At 35.3% G+C, this 23,667-nt stretch overlaps 2 protein-coding genes across 5 annotated transcripts in view; one reads left to right on the top strand and one right to left on the bottom strand.

Annotated features, from left to right (window-relative positions):
* Positions 1–7,873: 7,873 nt before the first annotated feature.
* gpr153 (G protein-coupled receptor 153) overlaps positions 7,874–23,667 on the bottom strand; it is a 63,100-nt gene continuing 47,306 nt past the window's right edge. For all 3 annotated transcript variants that reach the window (XR_001610300.1, XR_001610299.1, XR_001610301.1), the window contains 2 exons: positions 16,649–16,652; positions 7,874–7,884 (listed from right to left, as the gene is read on the bottom strand). The gene's annotated coding sequence lies outside the window, so the exon portion shown is untranslated. The remainder of the gene's footprint in view (positions 7,885–16,648; positions 16,653–23,667) is intronic.
* LOC107595777 (enhancer of split mgamma protein-like) lies at positions 8,586–16,951 on the top strand. Of its 2 annotated transcripts, XM_016286300.1 has the most exons (5): positions 8,586–8,799; positions 15,805–15,945; positions 16,075–16,170; positions 16,261–16,342; positions 16,446–16,951. In XM_016286300.1, exons 2-5 carry the CDS (start codon positions 15,892–15,894, stop codon positions 16,889–16,891), a joined length of 678 nt encoding a protein of 225 aa, XP_016141786.1. In that variant the 5' UTR covers positions 8,586–8,799; positions 15,805–15,891; the 3' UTR covers positions 16,892–16,951. The 2 variants fall into 2 exon arrangements, with proteins under 2 accessions (XP_016141786.1, XP_016141787.1); XM_016286301.1 differs by lacking the exon at positions 15,805–15,945.

Genomic DNA, 23,667 nt, shown 5'->3' with positions numbered 1-23,667 from the left:
GAACTGAGAAAATGGGCCTACTTTAAATATTTCTATATACTGTATATGGGCCATTCTACAGAGTTGGAAACGTCTTGAAACTGTTTTTTTCCCCCAAAAAATTGTATGTATGCAAATTGTATAATATCCACACATTTCTAATAATTGTGCAGTTAATTCTCATATTGTATTTTCAGAAAATTTTGGAATATTTGTCCTCTCCCCAAATTTGACACTACCAAAACACATTAATAATAAATATATATATATAGCTATATTTTTCAGAGGTGAATCTATAACAATTAAAATGTAACAATATTTCAAGTGTAATTTATGAGATTTGTTGTATTTTGAATCCAGTTCTTCTTTGTAAAAGGCAAAAGGGTGATCATACTGATTTCGAAGTTAAGGATTCATTAGTTTGAATATACATTGAACCAAAAACTATCAAAACATCTTAGTTGATAATTCAGTATACTTTTTTTTTGACAAAACATCCCATGATTCGGTAGTGACAGCACATTTTCGGTAGTGACAGTAATGCTTTGGTAGCAACCACATCACATTACAGAATTTTAACTTACATATTAAAACACTACTAAAACATACTAAAATAGAAAAAAAAGCATAACTGTACTAAAATATTGTTTATTTCCCCCAAATATGAGGATTATGTGTCACTACCGAAACTCCCCCTAATGTTTCGGTAGTGATAATTTTACATATTTTGAACCTAGCTCAAAGATGCTAATCAGCACATGGTTAGCTCGCACAGTTCTGAACAGTGGTATACATATAAAGGACACAGGAATATTTACTGATTATACATTTATGGGTTTAGTTAAAATCAGTCTTTAAAGCTGATGATTAGATGCTAGTATTAAATGAACACATGTATCCTTTTATTTAGCTGTCCTTTTTAAACATTTCCATAAATGCTTTCATATCCATTGCCATACTGGTTCTTCAGATCCACTTATTACACGTCTCATTTGTATCTGTTGTTATGTCTGTTTTTGTTGGTGCTGTACTGTTGAGAAAAAGCAGTCACATTGAAAACGCAAAATGTTTTAATACACTGTAACAAAGCAGCTGCTGCCGATGTGCCGTTAGACAATTCACTTCATCATTGCCTAAATGGTGATTAAATTTTAAAAAAAAGTTCAGCCTGTCATTATTATATTTTTTCACTCTCATTTTGTTACAAACATGCAATTCTTTCTTCTGTGAAAGTCAAAAGAAGATCCTTTTTACATTCTATTAACAGTGATTTACCAGGTATATAGATACTGTAGATGAGGATTCATATTTCATATTTTTAACCACAGATTAGTAGTAGAAATATTTATTTGATTCACGGTCATTTAACGTTACAGACCATTGGATATTTGTACTTTAATACACACAGTTCTTCTATTGTATAGATCATGTTGGATCCTTTTTACATTCTATTAACAGTGATTTACCAGGTATATAGATACTGTAGATGAGGATTCATATTTCATATTTTTAACATATTTATAATATATTATATAATATATTCAGTGATAATTGGATTTTGTAGATTAATATTATTAATGAACCCAGTACATGTCTACTTAGCTTGAATGCTAACCAAACACACCTGAACATTAAATTAAAGTGTTCAGATTTATTCGGAAATGGGATATTTAGAACTGGTACTAAAGTCTGCTGGACACTGGACCTTCAGGAGTGGAGCTGAAGAGCACAGCTTAGTTTCCCGCCAGTGCTCCATTTGGCCAACTGGTGGCGTAATTCGATATATTTTTCAAAGTCAGAATGTTCCAGTGAAAATATGCACATTTTCTTTTCTATAATCTTCCTGGCTGAGGCAACAAAGGTGTAGTTTCCAACCACATAGGCAACGAGAACGTGTTAAAGGGGTCATATGATGCGATTTCAATTTTTCCTTTCTCTTTGGAGTGTTACAAGCTCATGGTGCATAAAGAAGATCTGTAAAGTTGCAAAGACTAAAGTCTCAAATCCAAAGAGATATTCTTTATAAAAGTTAAGCGTCAACCACGCCTACCTAAAACGGCTCGTTCTAACACGCCCCCACATGTCTACGTCACGATGTGGGAAGATTTGCATAACGCCTCCCAAATGTTCACACAAAGAAAGAAGGTAGTATCTCGCTGTAGTATTGCTGTTTCTGCCGCCGCCATGTCGTGAAGGAGCTGTGTTTCATTGTAAAAGCAAAACTACTTTGTTTGGCCTTCCAAAAGAGGATGATATGGATCGCCGGATCGGCTTTCACAGTGGATGAAGCGGAGTCCAGCCCGGGCTCGTCACATGTTGTTGCCGCAAGCCTCCTTCGTCGAATCCGCCGGCCGCACTGTCTCAAGCCCGCCGCCCTCCACTCACTCTAGCCCTCCGTGTGTTTTGTTGTGAAAGCAAAACTACTTTGTTTTGTCTTCCAAAAGAGGACATGACTAGAAATCAGTGGTTAAGTTGTATTTACAACACTGTTCCAGAACAGTTCAACCCAAATATTCAGATGTGTCCAGTGCATTTTATGGAGGACTGTTTCCTGATCCTGGTAGAATAGACTACAATGCCGGCTGTTCTGACTCACAGCCTGTAAGTACGTTTTCATATTTAAAGGATTTGCCACTGACGATTCAAACGTGAGTTTTGAGCAGTGTAGAGTAGCACTTGTTGTTTGTCATTTCTCCCATCACAAATGCAGACATGGTTTTATGCTTACGTGGCGCGATGCAACGTAATGTGTAAAAAGACAGTATAAATCATTATAATCCTAATTATGTCCCCACTGGATGCAACAAATGCCTCGTTTTTAATGGGTTTTAATGTTTTTGTCTCGTAGCTCCGGCCAGACTGGTCATCTGAAAACGGTGGCAGACTTCGATCGGCTCCTCCCCATCTTTCAGCGCATTCTTTTTCAATCCGCAGACCGTAGCGGCGCAGAGCAAGAAACAGAGGACAAGTGTGTGTTTATCGATAGATATGGCGTTATTTTAATGGCAAATGTCAAGAGAGCCCATTATTGTAGCGCGAAAGCACATGAATACAGATACAGATACACGCTGCTCTCGCCCAGAGAGTGTGCGCGCACTTAAAACGTGTCTCTCCTCTCACTCAAACTGTCCTGTGCACTCGCAAATCTCTATGTGCTCATGCGCTAGATATTAATTATTTTCGCACCTGAATTAAACATTGTCAAATGTTATCAACCAATCAGATTTCAAAGATGGATATTGTAATTTCTTTATAATTTATTACTACTAAGTCATAATAATCAAATATTAGAAATGAATGGGGTGCTTGGATTATTTGTAAATAACCTAATTTAACAGTTTGGTCAAACCCCTCTGAGCGATTTATCTAAACACAAACAAAAAAGTAGGCCTATATGATTCTTAAAGTTCATGTGGTCATATAGCCTATTGTGCACTTGGATTGAAATAAATAAATTATTATTAAATAAATAATAATCTTCTGATTAAGGACAGATTTAGACAAGGGTCAGATGCACTATTCCCTATACTTATTTATATACCTGAATTTCCGATATTTGTCATTACATTACTACATTATATTCTATGGGTTTAATGCATTTGCAGACAATGTAATTACATGTAACTGTCATATAACTGTATATTCACTGTTTGAGAGTGCCATTGAATGTGTAGCTAATATAAAGTGGGTTATCATGAAAAAAAAATCTAACTGAAAACAAACACTGGATTAAAAAAAAATAAAAAATCCCAATAAATTTCCAAATAGATGCACATATCTTGCATCATTTATGTCTAATTTTGCATTTGATGTTGATTTGATAGGAATTGTTACTATTGCTATTATACCAACTGAGAATTTATTGCAATGATTTTAAATTCAGTTGAGGTATCTGACATATTATGACATAACATTGATCTTTTATATAAAGTCTTTAGAGCCATAGGCTATAATATGTTGTTTTTAGATAAACTGCTCAGACCAACCAGTTGGACAGAGGTTATTTATATGTACAAATCATCCAAGCACCCAATTCCTAGCCATTTCTAATGTAGGCCACATTTCATTAACATTGCTAAATATTATTAAACTGGAAATAAATTAAAGATCCATCTTTGATTCTCAAAAGAATTCCAGGCTCAGTTCCCTCTCAGCCAATTAGATTTCACATATATTTTCATCGGTCAGTTGTGGAGGTCTGATTGTTTAAAGCTTTATTTATATAGCGCAGTAAGTGTTTACAACGTATTTTACAGAGAGATGCATATGTGCATTCACAGAAAAGAAAATACAAACATAAAAGAGATAAAGTAGTAAAACAAAGTGCAATAACCAGTTTATGTTAAAACAAAAATACAACAATAAAAAAAATCAAGGAAAGGCCTTTAATGAACAAATCTGTTTTGAGATACTTTATAAAAGTGCATGATGATAACTTTTGACAACGTTTAATTCAGGTGCGAAAATAATTAATATCTAGCGCATGAGCACATAGAGATTTGCGAGTGCACAGGACAGTTTGAGTGAGAGGAGAGACACGTTTTAAGTGCGCGCACACTCTCTGGGCGAGAGCAGCGTGTATCTGAGCGCCCGCGTCCAAAACCGCGAGAGCAAAGGAGATCCGCGTGCGAGCGGGGCGATTCTAAGATTTTCGTTTTAGGGGGGCTCAGCCCCCAATGAGGGTATAATAATAAAAAATAATAGTAAACATATAAATAATAATAAAAAAAAAGATTGACTAATAGGGTAAGGTGGTAAACTAAACTTGTTGCATTTTGCAACTTATTGTATTCCACTGTACTGCATAGATAGGTATAACATTTAGGTATAACATTTGAGTACTGAATAAGCCATACAAGTCTTCCTGAATCCTGATCTCTCTCTCTCTCTCACACACACACACACGTTTACTTCGCTATCTAAATGGGGACATTCCATAGGCGTAATGGTTTTTAATCTGTACAAAGTGTATATTCTATCACCCTAAACCTAAACCTACAGTTTACAGGAAACTTTCTGCATTTTTACAATTTAAAAAAAATCTTTGTTTACTTTATTTTTATACTAGTTTTACAAATGAGGACGTCCCCAAAGGGAGGTTTTTGGAGATTTTGTCATGTTTAGCTCACTTTTGGGTACAAATTTGTCTCCAAAATATGGTTAAGTAGGTACACACACACACACACACACACCTGTTTACTGTACAAACAAAATGTTACTGTTTGCATTTCTAGTACAACCCTCTTTCTTTAGCTCAAGTATGCAAAACTATTTGCCATATGCACTGTAATTAGTTTTATATTAAAAGTAAAATTTTCTAATAAAAATGGCAACATGATCGTTTTATATATAGTATGTGTTTGTATAGCCTATATGTTAAGGGCTTCATTTTCGCTGGAGAAAACAGCTATGGTGAGGCGTGAACGCAGCGAAAACTTTACAGGAGATGGAAAATCGATTGCTCCCCCATGATATTTTGTAAACCGTCTTTATGAACAAGAACTGCACAGATGCAGATATTATAACAATCTATCGATAAACACACACCTGGTCCTCTGTTTCTCGCTCTGCGCCTCTGCGCTGAAAGACGGGGAGGAGCCGAAGGCTGCCGCCGTTTTCAGATGAAATTGAAAGGGGACTGAGGCGATCACGAATTCGTGTACAGTTTATGGAGCTAATCGCAAAATGTTTAGGGGGGCTGAGTGATCATTTTAGGGGGGTTATAACCCCCTAAAAATGGCATAGGGACGCCCATGCGCTCACGCATTATATTAATGTGCTTTCGCGCTACAATAATGCGCTCTCGACATTTGTCATTAAAATAACGCCATAATAGATTGTTATAATATCTGCATCTGTGCAGTTCTTTGTCATAAATCCAGTTTGCAAAATATCATGGGTCAGCAATAATCGGTTCCCGATCTACTGTTTCCCCAACACAGTTTTCACTGTTCACCCCTCATCACACCACAGCTGTTTCCTCCAGCAAAAATGAAGCACATATGAACGCATATTTTATAAAACGATAATGTAACTTTCAATATAATACATATTCCAGTGCATGTGTCAAAGAGGTTTGCATACTTGAGCTAAGGAAAGAGGGTTGTACTAGAAATGCAAACAGTAAAATGTTGTGTTTGTACAGTAAACAGGTTGTGTGTGTGAGATCATGAAGACTCGAACTGGGTTTATTCAGTACTCAAATGTTATACCTATCTAATGCAATACAGTGGACTACTGCAATAAGTTTAGTATACGACCCCTATTAATCAAACATTTTGTGTTTTTTAAATATATTATTATTTATTTATTTTTTATTATTATTAGGCTATTATTATTATTATACCCTCACTGGGGGCTGAGCCCCCCTAAAATGAAAATCCTAGAATCGCCCCTGTTCCAGCCGCTCCCCGTATTAATTTCAGCGTAGTAGGACGTGCACTCTAATATAAACATTCACTAACATTAGCAAATAATAAATGAAAAACTGACCATGAAAACAGTATTTTCAAGTCAAGATGGTAAACAGATGATCTTTTTGCCAAGTTCAAGGGGATACCCGTATGTTTGGATTGTTTGGAAACCTGTATTTTATTTAAATAGCCATCACACCACTGCTCACAAACAAGGGGACGCCAGAGTTGCACTTGCCTCAAATTTCAAAGGTAAAATGTATAGTCAACAAAAGCTTTTTGCCAATTGCATGACAGAAATGTTTTCACTGAACTATGTTCTTATTAGGGTTTCCGTGGGTCCTTAACGTCTTCAGTTAAATTGTTTACATTTAAGGCCATGGAAACTCTTAAATTGTACACAAAGTCTAAATTATAAGAGGTATTTGGGGATGGAAAGACAAGAATCGCTATATTGATGATTAATATGATGATTAAACTTCAAAAGGCTACGATTTCACTGAATAAACTTGAGTGCTGCACTTCAGCTTTGTGTACTGCGGTTACCAGGGGGAAACCACTATATTTCTGCCCTTCCGAGAGTGACACCTGCTGGCTGAGAACGAATTTGCTTTTTCAAAAAGCCCATCTGCTATTTTTGCTACATATTTTTAAATGTGAACCAGTGGATCGACAAAAAGCTAATGCACTATACAAATCTAAACAATTAAGACACTAAGATATATTTATATGTTATTTAATATAATAATTAATTGATAATAATTTATACTTTTGACATCTCTTTTCTTAAAAATTGTTTAAAGGCTGAAATGTGAAGTGCAGATCTTAAAAAGGACTTTGAAGGTCTCAAATTAGATTTTAAAAAATCCTGCAGATACCAGGTTATTTTATGGTACCATTTGGAATAACTATATATATATATATATATATATATATTTATGAAGCCCTTTTTAACTGTCCTCTTAGGTTGTTTTGAGAGTGTTCTGTAGGCCACTAATAAAACAGGACCTCTGTACATTTGTTTGTTGCAAATTTACAGACAATGCAATTGAGATGTTTACATTGGCTTGTTGGGGTAATATTTCTGTCCACTGACAACAGTTTCCCTTCTGAATTAGCTTAACTGCACAAGTTTTATAGTTAATAAAATCTTTTAAACATTATATTTTAATTTCCTTCAATAAAAATTAAATTGAATAAGACAGTGTAGTGGTGTGTAGATGTGGATTAGTAATCTGGCCCCTTGATGTAAAGAAAAAATGCTGTCCCTCTCAATATCAAAGTTGCCCAACCCTGGTCTAAACAGTAGAAGAATTAACTTTTTTGTATGTCTTGCACAGATTTACAGTAACTAGTAGGACAACACTTTGCTTGCATGCTGTAGTTTCACAGGGTTGATTACGCAAAACCTAAACCTATAAATGAAAAAGCAGAGCAGTGTTTTTTTTTTATGTAATAAGGCTAGCTCATGATGACTAACTCATCACATAAACTCACACTCAACTCTTCATGCATTGTTACAGAGAGAGATCTAACACAGTAAGTCAAGGGTCAAGAGCCCAAGTAAAGCAAACACTGATCTCCATGATGGTGGCATCACTTTAACCAATAAAACATCAACATCTGATCCTCTGTAATGCTCAGTAACAGCAGGTGTTCATCATTAATGCACAATCATCATTTAATTAGTCGCTTAATTATCTCATTAAATGTAACTCTTTGAGGACTTGGGATTTGACTCCAGACTTGCTTGTCACTTAAAGGAATGACTTGGTCTCACCTCTGGTGAAATCAGCTGGCTGATCGTTCATGGGTGGAATAAAAATATGGCAGGACTTTTACTTTCGGATCCCTGGACTTTCCACCTCTTACCTACAGGATGCAACATATTTTACACCCTGGGTTAGAGGCAAAAAGTGTTATTTATTTATTCATTTTTTTGTGTGAAACGCACACTCATCCAAATCTCTCTCTCCCCCCCCTCTCCCTCTCCCTCTCCCTCTCCCTCTCTCCATTTTTTTTGCATCAGCGAACCCATTCGTTCATTTAACAGAAGGCATATTTTGTGCGCCAGAAATACGAAGCGAGGAAAATTGACGGGCCGGCCCCACCTTTTCAGAAGCTGGTGCCGATTTTCCACATTTTGGAGTTATAAAGAAAGTTCTCTGGGAAACCTACGATTAGGCTATACTTTAACACAGAAGCATAACCATAACAATCCTCTATCGCAGCCGCTAATAGGGCATTTTGAAAAGTTTTTTGATTTGTTGTTACTTAAAACTACAGTTCCCTTGTTAAAGACATTTGTGGAACCCCTTATTTATAACCACCTGACGTGATTTTACATATCTTTGGACTACTGAAAATATTGAGATGAAAATAGAGCTGTAGCTATTGGAGAAAGACGGTAGGTTTGTGCATCTTCCAAAAGAGAGAGTTTCATATTCGAAATTAAAGATAAGTAAAAACACAGAGAAACATGGACATTTTTTGTCCATGATGTAATGGCAAGAAACCATATTTGATGCCCTGTCTTATTTTGCGTTCAAACGAAAGCAGTGTACACAAGTAGTTTATTCTAATACAAATGAGTCGCAAGTTCTGACGAATAAATGGCAGATGTTTTGCAATTCAAGGCGCAATCCATAGACAGGATTTAGTGCTTCACAATGAGGGGGCCCGTCTTTTGTTAAGCTCTTGTGTTTCTCATTCAAAGGCTTTACAAAGAGTTCATCCTTCATGGAGTTTTAAAGTTACTTTCCACTAGTTCATTTCAGACCTTGAGAAAACCTAAAGCAATGTTAATGTCCCTCTCTTTTCCTTTGAGACCGAGATCTCAGGCCACACAACCAAACACAGGGCATTGTGCACCTGAACCAAAGCCTTCTAGATAACTTGCAGTCTATAGAAATTCATTATAGAACATGTTTGATTAGCCCAATACAAACAGGACGGACGCGTGGCATTTTACAGTGACACAAATTAAATGTCAAATTGTAGTTGTTAAATATAGTTGGTATCAAGTTGGGTATTTTGTTGAACTTTGCGGGAAGCCATTTGTTTCATTTCGGTTTTTTTCTTTTCTTTTTAACCTCTGAATAGTAAAGGCGGTTCTCCGATTTGTTTCGCTCTTGGTTGACCCGTTCCGTGACATTCAGAATTCCGATGACAGGCAATTATCTTTTGCATAAGCTAAATTCGTTCAGTAGGCCTATATCATATTTTCAAAATAGAGTAAAGTAAGATATAAAGAAATAATAAAGATGACTAGAAAGTGTAACGTAGGCTAAATATTCAAATTTAAGGTGCACAAACAGTGTCCATATATTTGCACACCCATATGTCTATACATATATATATATAATTGTATATTGTCTGTATTTGTTGTTTATTTTGTAGTGCTGTATTTATATTGCATGTATATTCACATCAGTTAACGAGTCGGGTTTTTTTTTCTATTTTGCTGAGTTTTAACATCAGCCCACAGTGTCATTATTAATAAGATGTAGTTAATGTGGTTAATTGTTAATCAGAGGGCATCATGCGACCTAAGAGACCAAAACATATTTAGCGCATTTGTAGAGTGTCTACAAAAGTTTTTATTATTATTATTATTATTTGCATTTTTAAATCTTTGAATTGTGTTTGTCTGGCTTCAATTTAACGTACAGGACCTAATTGTGAGCAGAGAAAACAGCTTTTCTTCAGAATGTGGTGGCTAAATTAAAGGGCTAATGTGGTGCAACATGTTAAATTTAAGCGTGAAAACAGCGTGATAAACAGCATCGACGAAGCACAAAGGAGTGAAGCCATCCACCATGTACCTAACTGCTGTGCTCCAATTTCATACCGATTTCGCGCTACTTTGCAGGACAGCACTGCAGCGTTTTGAAACAATTATTCGGCGCATTACACGCAATTTAATCTGAGATTTAGGCCTACTTGCTAAAGTGATTTTCTGTGGCAACATAATCAATACGCACAGACAAATCAGTAGGCCTACAGTATATTTTATTTCTAAAAATGTAGAGTTATCTCTATTAGACTATAATTTAGTAATCAATTAGATTTAGAAAGAAGAAGAAAGGAAAGAAAAAGGGTCATATAAGGCTATACATTGCCATTTATCCTGTCGCGTGTCCTGTGTCTTAAAGGGGTCATATGATGCGATATCAAGTTTTCCTTTCTCTTTGGGGTGTTACAAGATGTTCGTGAATAGATAAGATCCCTAAAGTTGCAAAGACTAAATACTCAAACCCAAAGAGATATTCTTTATAAAAGTTAAGACTGTATGCCCTCCTAAAATGCCTCGTTTAAAAATGCCCCCACATGTCTACGTCACTGTGTGGGAAGATTTGCATAACACCACACAAATGTGCGAAGAAAGAAGGCAACTTTGATTCTGGCTGTAGTATTGTTGCTGACAAACCAAATATTCATATGTGTGCAGCGCATTTTAGGGAGGATGAGGACCGTTTCCTGATCCTGGGAGAGTAGCATACAATGCCGGCTGTTATAATATAAATAATTCTCAATCACAGCCTGTAAGTACGCTTTCATATTTAAAGAATTTGCCACTGAGATTCAAACGTGAGTTTTGAGCAGTGTAGAGTAGCGCTTGTTGTTTGTCGTTTCTCCGATCACAAATGCAGACATGGTTTTATGTTTATGTGGCACGATGCAACATAATGTGTAAAAAGACAGTATAAGTCATTATAATCCGTAATTATGTTCTCACTAGATGCAACAAATGCCTTGTTTATAATGGGTTTTAATGTTTTTGTCTCGTTGCTCCGGCCGGACAGGGCATCACAATATGGTAAGGACTTAACATTTCCGTCACACGCTTGAGGTATTCGGCCAATCACAACGCACTGGATAGCTGGCCAATCACAGCACAGCTGGCTTTTCAGACCGATGAACTTTGTAAAAATGTATGTGTTTCAGAAAGCCGGGGCATAGAGGAGAAACAATAATGTACAGTATGTGGAAAATAATGTGTTTTTTTAACCTTATACACATTTACACCAAATACACCAAATAATGTTATGTTTTAGCAACGTCAAATGACCCCTTTAAGTCAACATCACAATCTTTCTCATTTTATAATTGCACGAAATTTGTCGTATAGTCTGTTTGTTATGATAGACTGGTCTATCCAACGTGATCTCATGATAATTCGTATGTATTTTACGTAAAATGTGGTTCTATAAAACGGACATTTACTTACGTTTTTACAGGCACTAAAACGTAAAAATACTTACGTATTTTCAGCACTAAAACGTACAAAACTGACATATTGACGACACCTAAAAATGAATCCTTGTGAATATTGATTTTATTTGGCGATCTGCTTGCTTCTCCATCCCGAGCAGCGAGTCCAGTCAGTGACCGTGAGCAGCAAAGCCCGCGCTGACTGACGCGCTCTTTACAAATTCAAATGTTGCCGCTTCAAACGACAGGTTTTACGGCAGGATTATCGAACGCTCATTGGCTCTCGCCTGTATTCGTCACAGATTGCGACATGCCGTGTTTCTGGTGAGGTGTATTTGAATGATGCGCGCGTTCCTTCACGAGTTCACGGAGTGGATCGGGGAAATTATCTGGATAATATTTTCGGCGATTAACAACATAAATTCTGCTCTGGATCACACAAACCTACTGTATTCCGCCAGAGAGGACTGTGGGTGCAACGTATCGTCATTTGGATTACTTTTAGTGCTGCTTTTGACATTTTTGCAATAAATAAATGATTGTAACGTTAATTGCATTTATCTGTCTGTCATGTTTTTCTTATACTGTACAGAAATGTTTAGGCTTATAGGTAGGAGTGGAATTAGCGACTATAAATATATTTTAATGATATATTATTACTAAAAGTTTTATTTTCCTGCGTATTTCGTTCATTTGCGTTTTATATCATTTATATATCGCTATAAAATGGGTAGGTTAAGGTTTGGGGGTAGGTTAAGGGGTCTAAAAATCTAAATTGCGTATTAATAAAATTATAAAAATGCATATTCGCTATAAAATGGGTAGGTTAAGGTTTGGGGGTAGGTTAAGGGGTCTAAAAATCTAAATTGCGTATTAATAAAATTATAAAAATGCATATTCGCTATAAAATGGGTAGGTTTAGGTTTGGGGGCAGGTTAAGGGGTCTAAAAATCGAAATCGCTTATTGATAAAATCATAAAAATGCATTGATATGAATATCTAAATGATATAAAAGATACGTAAATATTTTTACGTTTTTTAGCTAAAAATACGTAGCGATTTGTACGTTTTAAACGTTGAAATACGTCTAAATTGTACGTTTTAGCATGAATAAAAACGTACAAAAGTGTACGTTTTGTGCTTGTAAATGTTACGTATTAATTCCTACGTATAAACATGAGACCAGGCTGGTCTATCATAATTTTCGAGTGGAATTCTGTTTTCCTCCAAAATATGCACATTTTTGTAGATCTGGTGAGATGAAGGCAGACGTTAAATTATAGGACATATGCTATATTAAATGATTAACTTTATTATTATGCATAGCTTAAATGCTGAGTAATTTGTAAAAGAGTGATAGTACAAAGTGTAGTAAAAGACTATGTCCTACAGTGAATGCATGTAGCGCACAGTTAGTCTAACGCTAAGTCAAAGACTTTCTCAAGGACCCACTCTATTGATGGGGAAGTGTGGAAAATCAGGCGGATAGGGCCCTCGAGGAGGCGTTCCTCTGATTCTCCTCGCTCTGCTATTTGAAGGGAGCATCTGTGAGAATTCACATTTTTTTAGACATTATGTCCAAACTGCCAAAAAAACAAAAACAAGAGGTAGCCTGCACTTTTCGGTTTCGGATTTTAGTAAACACACACACACACACACACAGACAAATATCATCTTATGACAAACGTGAGTGCATACCTTACACATACGAATTATTTTTAATTAAGCATTGAACATTTGTTCTGATAAATGTTCTTCACAGAAAATGAGCCAAAGCCAATGAGTCTGAGTTTGAAAAAAAGAATTAATAGTATAATTTTTCTTTTGATAAAAAGGGAAAACGGGTCCCACAGACCCGAAAACCATACAAGGGTTAAACACACACACACACACACACACACACAAACATTGGAGTCTGAATACAAATCAATCAAATGGGTTGTGGAAGGACTAGCTGTATACATTTTGTCTTGCTCAAATATAGCCTACCTGATTTCAGTACCTTGGACAACGACACCACAAGCGGTGTAGCGCTGGGCTGTGTTTCTCAAAAGCAATATGTGAGCTGCTCGTTGCTCGTAAAGGCCATTGGGGGCAATGATTCTACGATCTTACAATGCTTTTGGTAAAATGCAGCCTTTCTACACTATTAAAAATAAAGCTTCTTTATTGGCATCTATGGTTCAACGAAGAAACTTTTAATATCCAATGAACCTTTCCATTTTCTTTATAATGAACAAATGTTCTTTAAAAAGTGTTATTCACACTAAGAAAAAGTGGTTCTTTCAAGAACTGTTAACTGAAATGTACTTTGGAGAGCCCAAAATGTTTCTTATGGTGTTTCCGTGTTGCCATGCCCCTGCCCCTAGTAGTAAAGCTGATCAGTCTTACCAAAAGTGGCTATATGACGTTGAGATCCAGTTTTTACATGGACCCACAAATGGTGCAGTTTGCAAAACCAGTTTATTGAAGACGATCGAGAATGACCGCAGTGGGATACCAGTCACTATGACGATATGCTGCTCCACTTGTAGCATGACCGTCTGTATTCTAGAGAGCAACCAAAGAATCCTAGGGCGTTTTTGCGGTTTTAGAAAATGTAGCTTTGGTTTGCAGAATCTTGACGTTTTAATTCAGTAAAGGTGATTCCCCTTCCTTATTGGCAGAAAATTGGCACGCTGTGAAGACACGGAAAAGATTTCCACGGTGCTGCCTGTCTCAACATGGCGTGAAACTTGAAAAGAAAGGGATGAATAGTGAGAGCTAATTCCTCTACATCTCGACTGGTTATTTGAAACATTTTCCATTTTACGGTGTTTCTATGGAACTCTCTATATGCTACATTTTCACCCCACACGACGATCTCGTTCGTTCAAAACGAATGCAAATGAAATAGAAGATAGGCTAATATATAAGAAAAAATATTAGATCATATGATTATAAGGGTTAGCCCATGTTTAGAAAAGCCCCAGTTTGCAATTTCAAATAAAATAAATTAGACATGCAAGAGAAAAAGGTAAAAGACAATTACGTATTAGCCTACGCCAATATACTACCAAGTGATTATTACCGGTATTATTACTTTATTGTGCATTTTTCTTCAGATTGTGTGAATAAGAAGTCTCACGGTTATAAAAGAGAGTAGCACCAAAGGCAATCCTAAAATCCTTTTTTAAGAACAAAAGCACAGCCAGGAAAGCAACTTCATGCTGATTTGGTGTCCAGCAGAAACTAAATGGATGCTCTTTTTGCGCACCAATGATGTGAGCAGTGCATTGAGATGTTAAGTGAGTCTCTCTTTATAAAGCAGGATACTAGGGAGAATTCCTTCACTCTAACACAAGGAAGTTAGCAATAATTAATCTGGGTATCTAAGCGCAACGAGCATTTGAGGACAATGGCTGCAGCATCAGAGAGAGTGGTAACGGCGAAAACTCAGAGCGTTAAAAAGGTGATTAGAGTTATAAATTAAACGACTTAATTTTTTACAATAAATAAATAAAATAAAATAAAATCTAGAACTTCTTTATCAGCGTGCATTGATTGCATTTTAAATAAAAGAAACGGATTTGTCTTTCAGGTGTCCAAACCACTGATGGAGAAGAATCTCAACATGGCGTGAAACTTGAAAAGAAAGGGATGAATAATGAGAGCTAATTCCTCTACATCTCGACTGGTTATTTGAAACATTTTCCATTTTACGGTGTTTCTATGGAACTCTCTATATGCTACATTTCACCCCACACGACGATCTCGTTCGTTCAAAACGAATGCAAATGAAATAGAGGATAGGCTAATACATAAGAAAAAATATTAGATCATATGATTATAAGGGTTAGCCCATGTTTAGAAAAGCCCCAGTTTGCAATTTCAAATAAAATAAATTAGACATGCAAGAGAAAAAGGTAAAAGACAATTACGCATTAGCCTACGCCAATATACTACCAAGTGATTATTACCGGTATTATTACTTTATTGTGCATTTTTCTTCAGATTGTGTGAATAAGAAGTCTCACGGTTATAAAAGAGAGTAGCAACAAAGTCACTCTTAAGTTCCTTTTTGAGAACAAAAGCACAGCCAGGAAAGCAACTTCATGCTGATTGGGTGTCCAGCAGAAACTAAATGGATGCTCTTTTTGCGCACCAATGATGTGAGCAGTGCATTGAGATGTTAAGTGAGTCTCTCTTTATAAAGCAGGATACTAGGGAGAATTCCTTCACTCTGACACAAGGAAGTTAGCAATAATTCATCTGGGTATCTAAGCGCAACGAGCATTTGAGGACAATGGCTGCAGCATCAGAGAGAGTGGTAACGGTGAAAACTCAGAGCGTTAAAAAGGTGATTAGAGTTATAAATTAAACAATTTTATTTTTTACAAAAAATAAATAAAATAAAATAAAATCTAGAACTTCTTTATCAGCGTGCATTGATTGCATTTTAAATAAAAGAAACGGATTTGTCTTTCAGGTGTCCAAACCACTGATGGAGAAGAAAAGAAGAGCACGTATCAATAAATGTTTGAATCAGTTGAAAAGTGTCCTGGAGAGTGTCTGTTCGAATAATGTAAGAAAATTTAATTGATCTAAAATGTATTCAAATTCTAACATCAAACGTCTGTCTCAAAAACCAACTGGTGTGTTTTATATTATTCAGATCCGCAAGCGAAAATTGGAAAAGGCTGACATTTTGGAGCTTACGGTTAAACATCTGATGCATCTGCAAAACACCAAAAGAGGTTTGTGTTCCATTAGCATTTAAAGAATTATTATTCGTTACATTTTCAACATAATTTAAGTGTATTATTGGAAAACAATAACTATTGATTTCTCTAAATGCAGGAATGCCCACAGTTTGTTACTCTGCTGAATATCACGCTGGCTTCAGAAGACATTATCTTCTCGCTTCCGACGCAGACAGAGATTCCCGCTCCATCATGCTGACACATCTTAGGAGCGGTTCTAACCTTGTTCCTGATTTCAGTACCGCGGAGAGCGACCCTGCTCGGATCCCTGCCTCAACTTGTACTCTTTGTCGATCACACAAAGCTTCGTTTATAACAGACGCTCCTTATCCCATCTTGCAGGAAACTTCAGACAGATATTTCTGCTCTATGCCTAAAAGGATTGAGATTTCTGATACGGACAAAATATCATTTAACGCACAGGCTGGAACCCATGGATCCAAGAAGCTCAAAACCACACACTTCAGTCTTGAAAATACAAAGGTTGACGAGTGCTGCAATTTTCCTGAAGCCTTGAAACAGAATTATTGGCGGCCTTGGTAAATCTGAAGAATTTAAAATGTCACTGTTTTAACACTTAAAGTAGCTCTAATTTTACTTCCCATGCACTGTATATGTAGATCCTATTTTTTTTTTTATAAATTATGACAAATGTTTATTTTAATAATAAAAGACTACAACATTGGATTGAATTTGCTTATTATGTAAACGGACACGTGCATGACTAGATGTTGATGTCAACTGCTGTCTTTTACTTTGTAATGGAATTAAATATTTAGAATGCACTGCATAATGTTATACGATCATTCTTTATGAAAAGTAATCTCTGTTTGAGACAGGCTTACCTCAAATTTATGCTGATGACTTAACATGTAAAAAGGCTGAATGTTAGCCTCCATGCTTTCCAAAATCCAACACTTCGGCTCGATCTCACTGTAAAAAAAAACTGTTTCCAAACAAAAATATGCATTTTGGTAAGCATAGCTTAGGGTATTTAGTTATAATAATAATAATAATAATAATAATAATAAATATATTCTCTGAACACATTTAATTGCATTTAGTCAGTCAAATCGAAGTGAAAAATCAGTATTGGCTGAAAAAGTCCTACAGCCAAATAACTTTATAGCATGCGTTTGAAGTTTGAAGACGTTATGGTGAGTGGTGGGAGGTGGAAACACAGGAAATATATAAATAGTACGCCAAATAAAAACAAAAACTCGTGGTGCTGATACGCAAAAATTGACTTGTCAAATCGAAGTGAAAAATCAGTATTGGCTGAAAAAGTCCTACAGCCAAATAACTTTATAGCATGCGTTTGAAGTTTGAAGACGTTATGGTGAGTGGTGGGAGGTGGAAACACAGGAAATATATAAATAGTACGCCAAATAAAAACAAAAACTCGTGGTGCTGATACGCAAAAATTTACTTTGGCGTGCATATAATACGCAGTTTTCGCATGCATATGATAAGAAACTTGTTGGCGTTCTTATGATAAGCAGTTTTCACGTACATATGATCCGCATCTACCCCACAACCCTATTCCTACCCATTGCGTAGCATATACACGCCAAAGTCCATTTTTGCGTATCAATACCACGAGTTTTTGTTTTTATTTGGCGTACTATTTATTCATGAGATCGGGTTGGGCGTACGGGTCTCTGGTGAAGCTTTGAGATGTGGCGTAGCATCCAAAGATGTTCGTTTGCACTTAAATAACAGAAAAGCTCAAATAAACAATTCAATTTAAGTCGTTTAAACAGTGTAAATAAATAAACAGGCTTACCAAAAATATCTAGCGTTACCGTGTCTCCTGGGGATTTTCACTGACACAGTGGCAAATGAACTGGAAGCACACGAGACATATCGCCTTCACCCTTAACTTCCTTATAAATGTACATCAGCCAATCACCATTGCCGAGGAGAGGTTTAATTAGAAGAACACACTGCATAGTTGAGTAACGTTTCTGCTGCGTTAGCAAGTCCAGCGGAGACCTGAAACTGAAATCCTCCACAATGCAGTTGTAGTGGTTACTGTGATTCTTCACAACAGAGAAACAATTCAAGGTCATGCTGCTGACGACGATGATTCTCTTGATGTTAAGGCAAGATATGCATCCTGCAGGAGTAGAAATTTTAGTTTGGTTTCTATTGATATTTTTTAATGAAATTCCATCTCAGCAATTGACACACTGTTAATTAAAAAAAAAATGCATCACCCAATGTGTTATTATAGGAAATAAATAGAAACATTTGCTAATTTAGTTGTTATGACACAAAATGTAAAATATTAAAACAGGGGCAAGATTGCCCCTACTGGAATAAATTGGCCAGTGTGGTCATCTGGGGTAAGAAGCCCCTCTGATGATTTGACATAATTCTTATTAATCTTATATTTATAAGTGTCATTAATGTAAAATACTAAATCTACTGTTTTATTTAAAATGTTATTTTGACAATTTAGTTGAATAATTGAATAACCAATGACAGACAAAGTAGAATCCCGTTAAAAAAGATTCATATGAAAGGTAAAATCATTCTATGACTTATATAAGGACAAATATTTACATGTTTAATTGACCATATTTTAACTGAAGATATGTCATAATAGCAACACTATGAATGCAAATGTAATTAACTCTCATTAACCTATTGGTTTTAATGAAAGAGACAATGCCTGAAACCTAATTAATAGAAATATTGAATAATAACCCTAATGAATTACATAATTATTATATTTAAAAATAATAACACTAGTAACAACACGCCACTTGTGGCCTTCTGTGCCAATTCTGGGGCAGACACAAAAACAATAATACATAAGATCACTATTTTTCAGAGACACAAAATTAGATCACTTAACCACAAAACTATTTTGACTAACTAAACCTCACAAATGTTGATATTCAGATGAAATGACATAAAAATAGTATAGCCCTTCATCAAAAGTGCTGAGATGAGATTTTGTGCCATCTATGGTCAAGAAAAAAATTAGGGGGTGGGTAACAGAGAGATATTATTTTTGATGTCAACGGGCTAAGGACAACACACGCTCATGATTTTTTGTTAGTATTTTATGATTTGGCAAATTGGTGCTCGTGGCACCCTGAGGGTTAGGTTTGGGGTGCATCTTAATTACCTACAAATTGTAATTTTTTTGTCAGATTGTAGTAATTCATATTAAAATGCAAACCTGTACAATACTTACAAATTCTCAAATTTTCTGTTTTCTGGCCAGCAAAAAAAAACTAAAAACATAGACCTGAACTCCACTGAACCCTTTCAGGATTAACTGGAACAACAACTAAGAGCCCTTTTTCTCAATGTTGGTGCCTTACTGTTGCGCTTATCTTGTTGAACATTTAATGTAAAAATTTTTACTTACTTACAGTCAGTAAGCCATTGTTTGATAGAACCTGCTGTGCAGACACAGAAAGATTTTCCCCAAACTGCTGCAAAAGAAAAAAGTGGAATGTGGCATTAAGATTAGTCCTCACAAATGTAATGGAAAAGTCAAGCCTGTTCTCAAGAAAGGGCTGTTGACATTGGACACAGAGTGTATGTAGGTTATCATTATTTGTGGTAGGGCTAAACAATTGTTTCCAACAGAATATTCAAGAGAGACAGGGGACAAAAGACAAAATCAGAAAAATGATTCAGGACTTGGAATGGAGATTTTTACATAATTATTTGCAGTTTATGTATCACCCGCTCAGGTTAGGTTAGGGTTAGGTAACACAAATACACAACAGATCCAACTGTAAAAACAATAATGATCACAAAACCATTTGTACATGCATGCAATGTTGTAGCAAAGAAATTCACTTGAAAATAATAAAGTGACTCACCTTTAAACACTGAAATGATTCAGTTGATTTCATCTTGCATGACAGCATCCCAGCCTTAGCAAGACCATATTGGAGGATGAACCTGTTTTAATCATTGATTAGTTTACAGTATAATATATTATACTATATATAGTAATATATTGTAATATATAACATATTGTAAATGTCTTAAAATATTAACCTACCATAATTTTTTTTTTACTGGAGTAAAAAGTGTGAACCAGCCATGATCGTATATATGAAATAACAAACATGCTACTTTTTCTCAACAACAACAAAAACTGTTTTGAAAAAATGTTTTTATACTCGAGGGGGGGACACAATTTTTAATCATGTCACCTGTATTTGGGTCTAACCATTTCAGACTATGGACAATCTGATTAAGCAATTGAAGATCTGACGGACAAGGCACATAGGGCTTATTATAGCATAAGAAAATAATTGTTAATCATAAATTGGCACCTATAATCAATTTTAAAGATCAAATAATCGCTTTTAAAAAATCTGCTGATGAAGAACTGCGTAAATGAGAACAGTCTGCCTGTAGACATTGGCAGACACTGATGGAGGACAAGTTGCATTTATTCACAGTGTGCAGCAAATACGACCATTATATAGACAATTACTTTACTCAATTAGCTTGAATTTCTACCTGATTCCCCGTAAATCTAACTTATTATAGTAATTACAATAACTAGGTAATAACTAGTTAATAACACTGAACCCACCCCTAAACCTAACCCTACCCCTTGTTACCAGATATTACAAGAACTTTCTTTGGTAGGTACACTATAAGTACACTGTAGTACATGTACTGTAAAATAAAGTACACAGAGAATGTGTCCAGCTCACAGCGCAATATATGTCCTCCTGCCATGAGGGACAGAAGTTGAACCTAATATTTCCTTGATATATATGTGTGGGTTTATTATATCATTTATGTCTGTGTGTGTGTGTGTGTGTGTGTGTGTTTGTGTGTTTGTTTGTAATATATTTATTGCTTAATGCTCGGCAAAACTGTGCTACTCTACAGATTCATACCATTAAGCACAGTCATGCTTCTTTGAACTGAATTGCATTGAATTGAAAGAGAGAGAGAGATAATCTGAACTACAAAACATCAGTAATCGAAAATACTTTATACTATATGTTATAGTTATATTCAGTGCTACATATCATTCTAGATAATGTGAAATATGTCATATGCAAGTGGTTATATAAAACAAGGTTTAGGCCATTTCAAGTTGATCTTAGTTAATGTGTATTCCGTCAGGTACCAAATTTTTTTACACATTCATTTTAAAGCCATCTCGACTACGATGTAGAACATGACTGTCTTCAAAAGCCAATGAGAAACAATTTAAGGGGGGAAAAACCTTGCACAACCATCTAGCTTATAGGAGGAGGAAGACTCTTGTTGATGCCCTTACTGTGTATTAGACTAAGGGGCAATCTGCAGGTTCCCACATGAAATATGTGACCCTGGAGCACAAAACCAGTCTTTAGAAGCATGGATATATTTGAAGCAATAGCCAAAAATACATTGTATAGGTCAAAATGATCGATTTTTCTTTTATGCCAAAAATCATTAGGATATTAAGTAAAAATCATGTTCCATGAAGATATTTTGTAAATTTCCTACTGTAAATATATCAAAACTTAATTTTTGATTAGTAATATGCATTGCTAAGAACTTCATTTGGACAACTTTAAAGGCGATTTTCTTAATATTTTGATTTTTTTTGCACCCTCAGATTCCAGATTTTCAAATAGTTGTATCTCGGCCAAATATAGTCCTATCCTAACAAAGCATATTTATTCAGCTTTCAGATGCTATATAAATCTCAATTTAAAAAAATGGACCCTTATCAATTTTGTGGTCGAGAGTCACATATGAAGAATGTCCGAGTGGATCCCATGTGAAGGTGCCTAGGTATCAAGCACCATTTGATATTTCAACACCAATATCTGGCTGTATGAAATGTACAAAAGTGCATTCTGGCAGCAAGCACAGATTTTTTAATATGTATATACATGTATAAATGAAAAAGAACAAATCATTTAAAAAGATGATGTCTTGGGATACGTGTATAAAATCTGGTCATATACAACATAAAATAATACAGCAAATATCCAATTCCCATTCAGTGGTTATGTCTACTATAACAAATCAAATTGCACCACCTTTCAAAAGGTCCTATTCTCCACATGACAAAAGATTATGTCACTTATTTTGTAAAAAAGTGCATGTCGACTGGGTGTTTTTAAATAGTGTTACTTTTCATATCATACTTCGTTACGGCTACCAGACAAATAAGACTGTAATCATGAGAATAACAATGCATCAGATATACATTTTCAATCATCACAAAGCATTTAACATAAACTCATTTAAAACATATCTGTGAAAAGAAACATGTTAGCCTTTTGGCAAACATGTCTGGATCTACAAAGAGAACCTTGTGCTTCAAAAATATGAATTCAAATGATATAGCAAAATATATTTTCGGTTTACTTAAAAAATATTAGAAACATGCCACACCACCAGAAACAACAAAAACACATTTAGAGTTACAAGCTCTGTGAGCTAAAATGTTGTAAAGAAACACTATATAACTTACTTACTTCAATCTTACTGCTAACCTTTTCCACAACCAAGTTGACCTTTGCAGTTGTATTAAATGAAAGGACTAAAATAACTGCGAAATCTGCAGAACAAGCTGTTTTGTCAAATTTCAATCCCCCCATCCCCCTATATTGCTACCTCTTCCTCTATGCTATGAGACAAGGGCAGTTCGGCCCAAAAATAAGGAAAAAATATTATTTGTTTGGCTAAAATTAAACATCAAAGACATATTTAAACATAAAAGTATGTTGGAAATTTTAAAAGTATTTTTGAACTATTTTTGAAAAAAAAAATATATATATACACTACCGTTCAAAAGTTTGGGATCAGTAAGACTTGTGATGTTTTTTAAAGAAGTCTCTTCTGCTCATCAAGGCTGCATTTATTTGATCAAAACTACAGAAAAAAACAGTAATCTTGCAAAATGTTATTACAACATAAAATAATGGTTTCTATTTTAATATCCTTTAAAATATAATTTATTTCTGTGATGCAAAGCGGAATTTCCATCAGCCATTACTCCAGTATAAAGTGTCACATGATCCTTCAGAAATCTCTCTAATATGCTGATTTATTATTAGAATTATCAATGCTGGCAACAGTTGTGCCGCCAAATATTTATTTGGAAACTGCGATACTTTTTTCAGGATTTTTTGATGAATAAAAAGTTAAAAAGAACAGCATTTGTTCAAAATAAAAATATTTTCTAACAATATAAATATTTGCTATCACTTCTTAACAATTTAACACATCCTTGCTGAATAAAAGTTTTAATTTCTTTAAAAAAATAAACTAAAGAATAAAAATGTACTGACCCCAAACTTTTGAACGGTAGTGTATATTGT

The sequence above is a fragment of the Sinocyclocheilus grahami genome, unplaced genomic scaffold, assembly GCF_001515645.1.
Source record: "Sinocyclocheilus grahami isolate Dianchi unplaced genomic scaffold, SAMN03320097.WGS_v1.1 scaffold208.1, whole genome shotgun sequence".
Classification (NCBI taxonomy): Eukaryota; Metazoa; Chordata; class Actinopteri; order Cypriniformes; family Cyprinidae; genus Sinocyclocheilus; species Sinocyclocheilus grahami.
Note: the sequence above shows the minus strand (reverse complement) of the source record. Positions and strands in the feature narration are given on the sequence as shown.

Bases quoted from the DNA above. Each gene is read 5' to 3' on its own strand.
- LOC107595777 (XM_016286300.1), top strand. From the start codon at position 15,892: ATGGCTGCAGCATCAGAGAGAGTGGTAACGGTGAAAACTCAGAGCGTT. The intron at 15,946-16,074 runs GTGATTAGAGTT...TTTGTCTTTCAG, and splicing joins AAACTCAGAGCGTTAAAAAG to GTGTCCAAACCACTGATGGA. The intron at 16,171-16,260 runs GTAAGAAAATTT...TATATTATTCAG, and splicing joins AGAGTGTCTGTTCGAATAAT to ATCCGCAAGCGAAAATTGGA.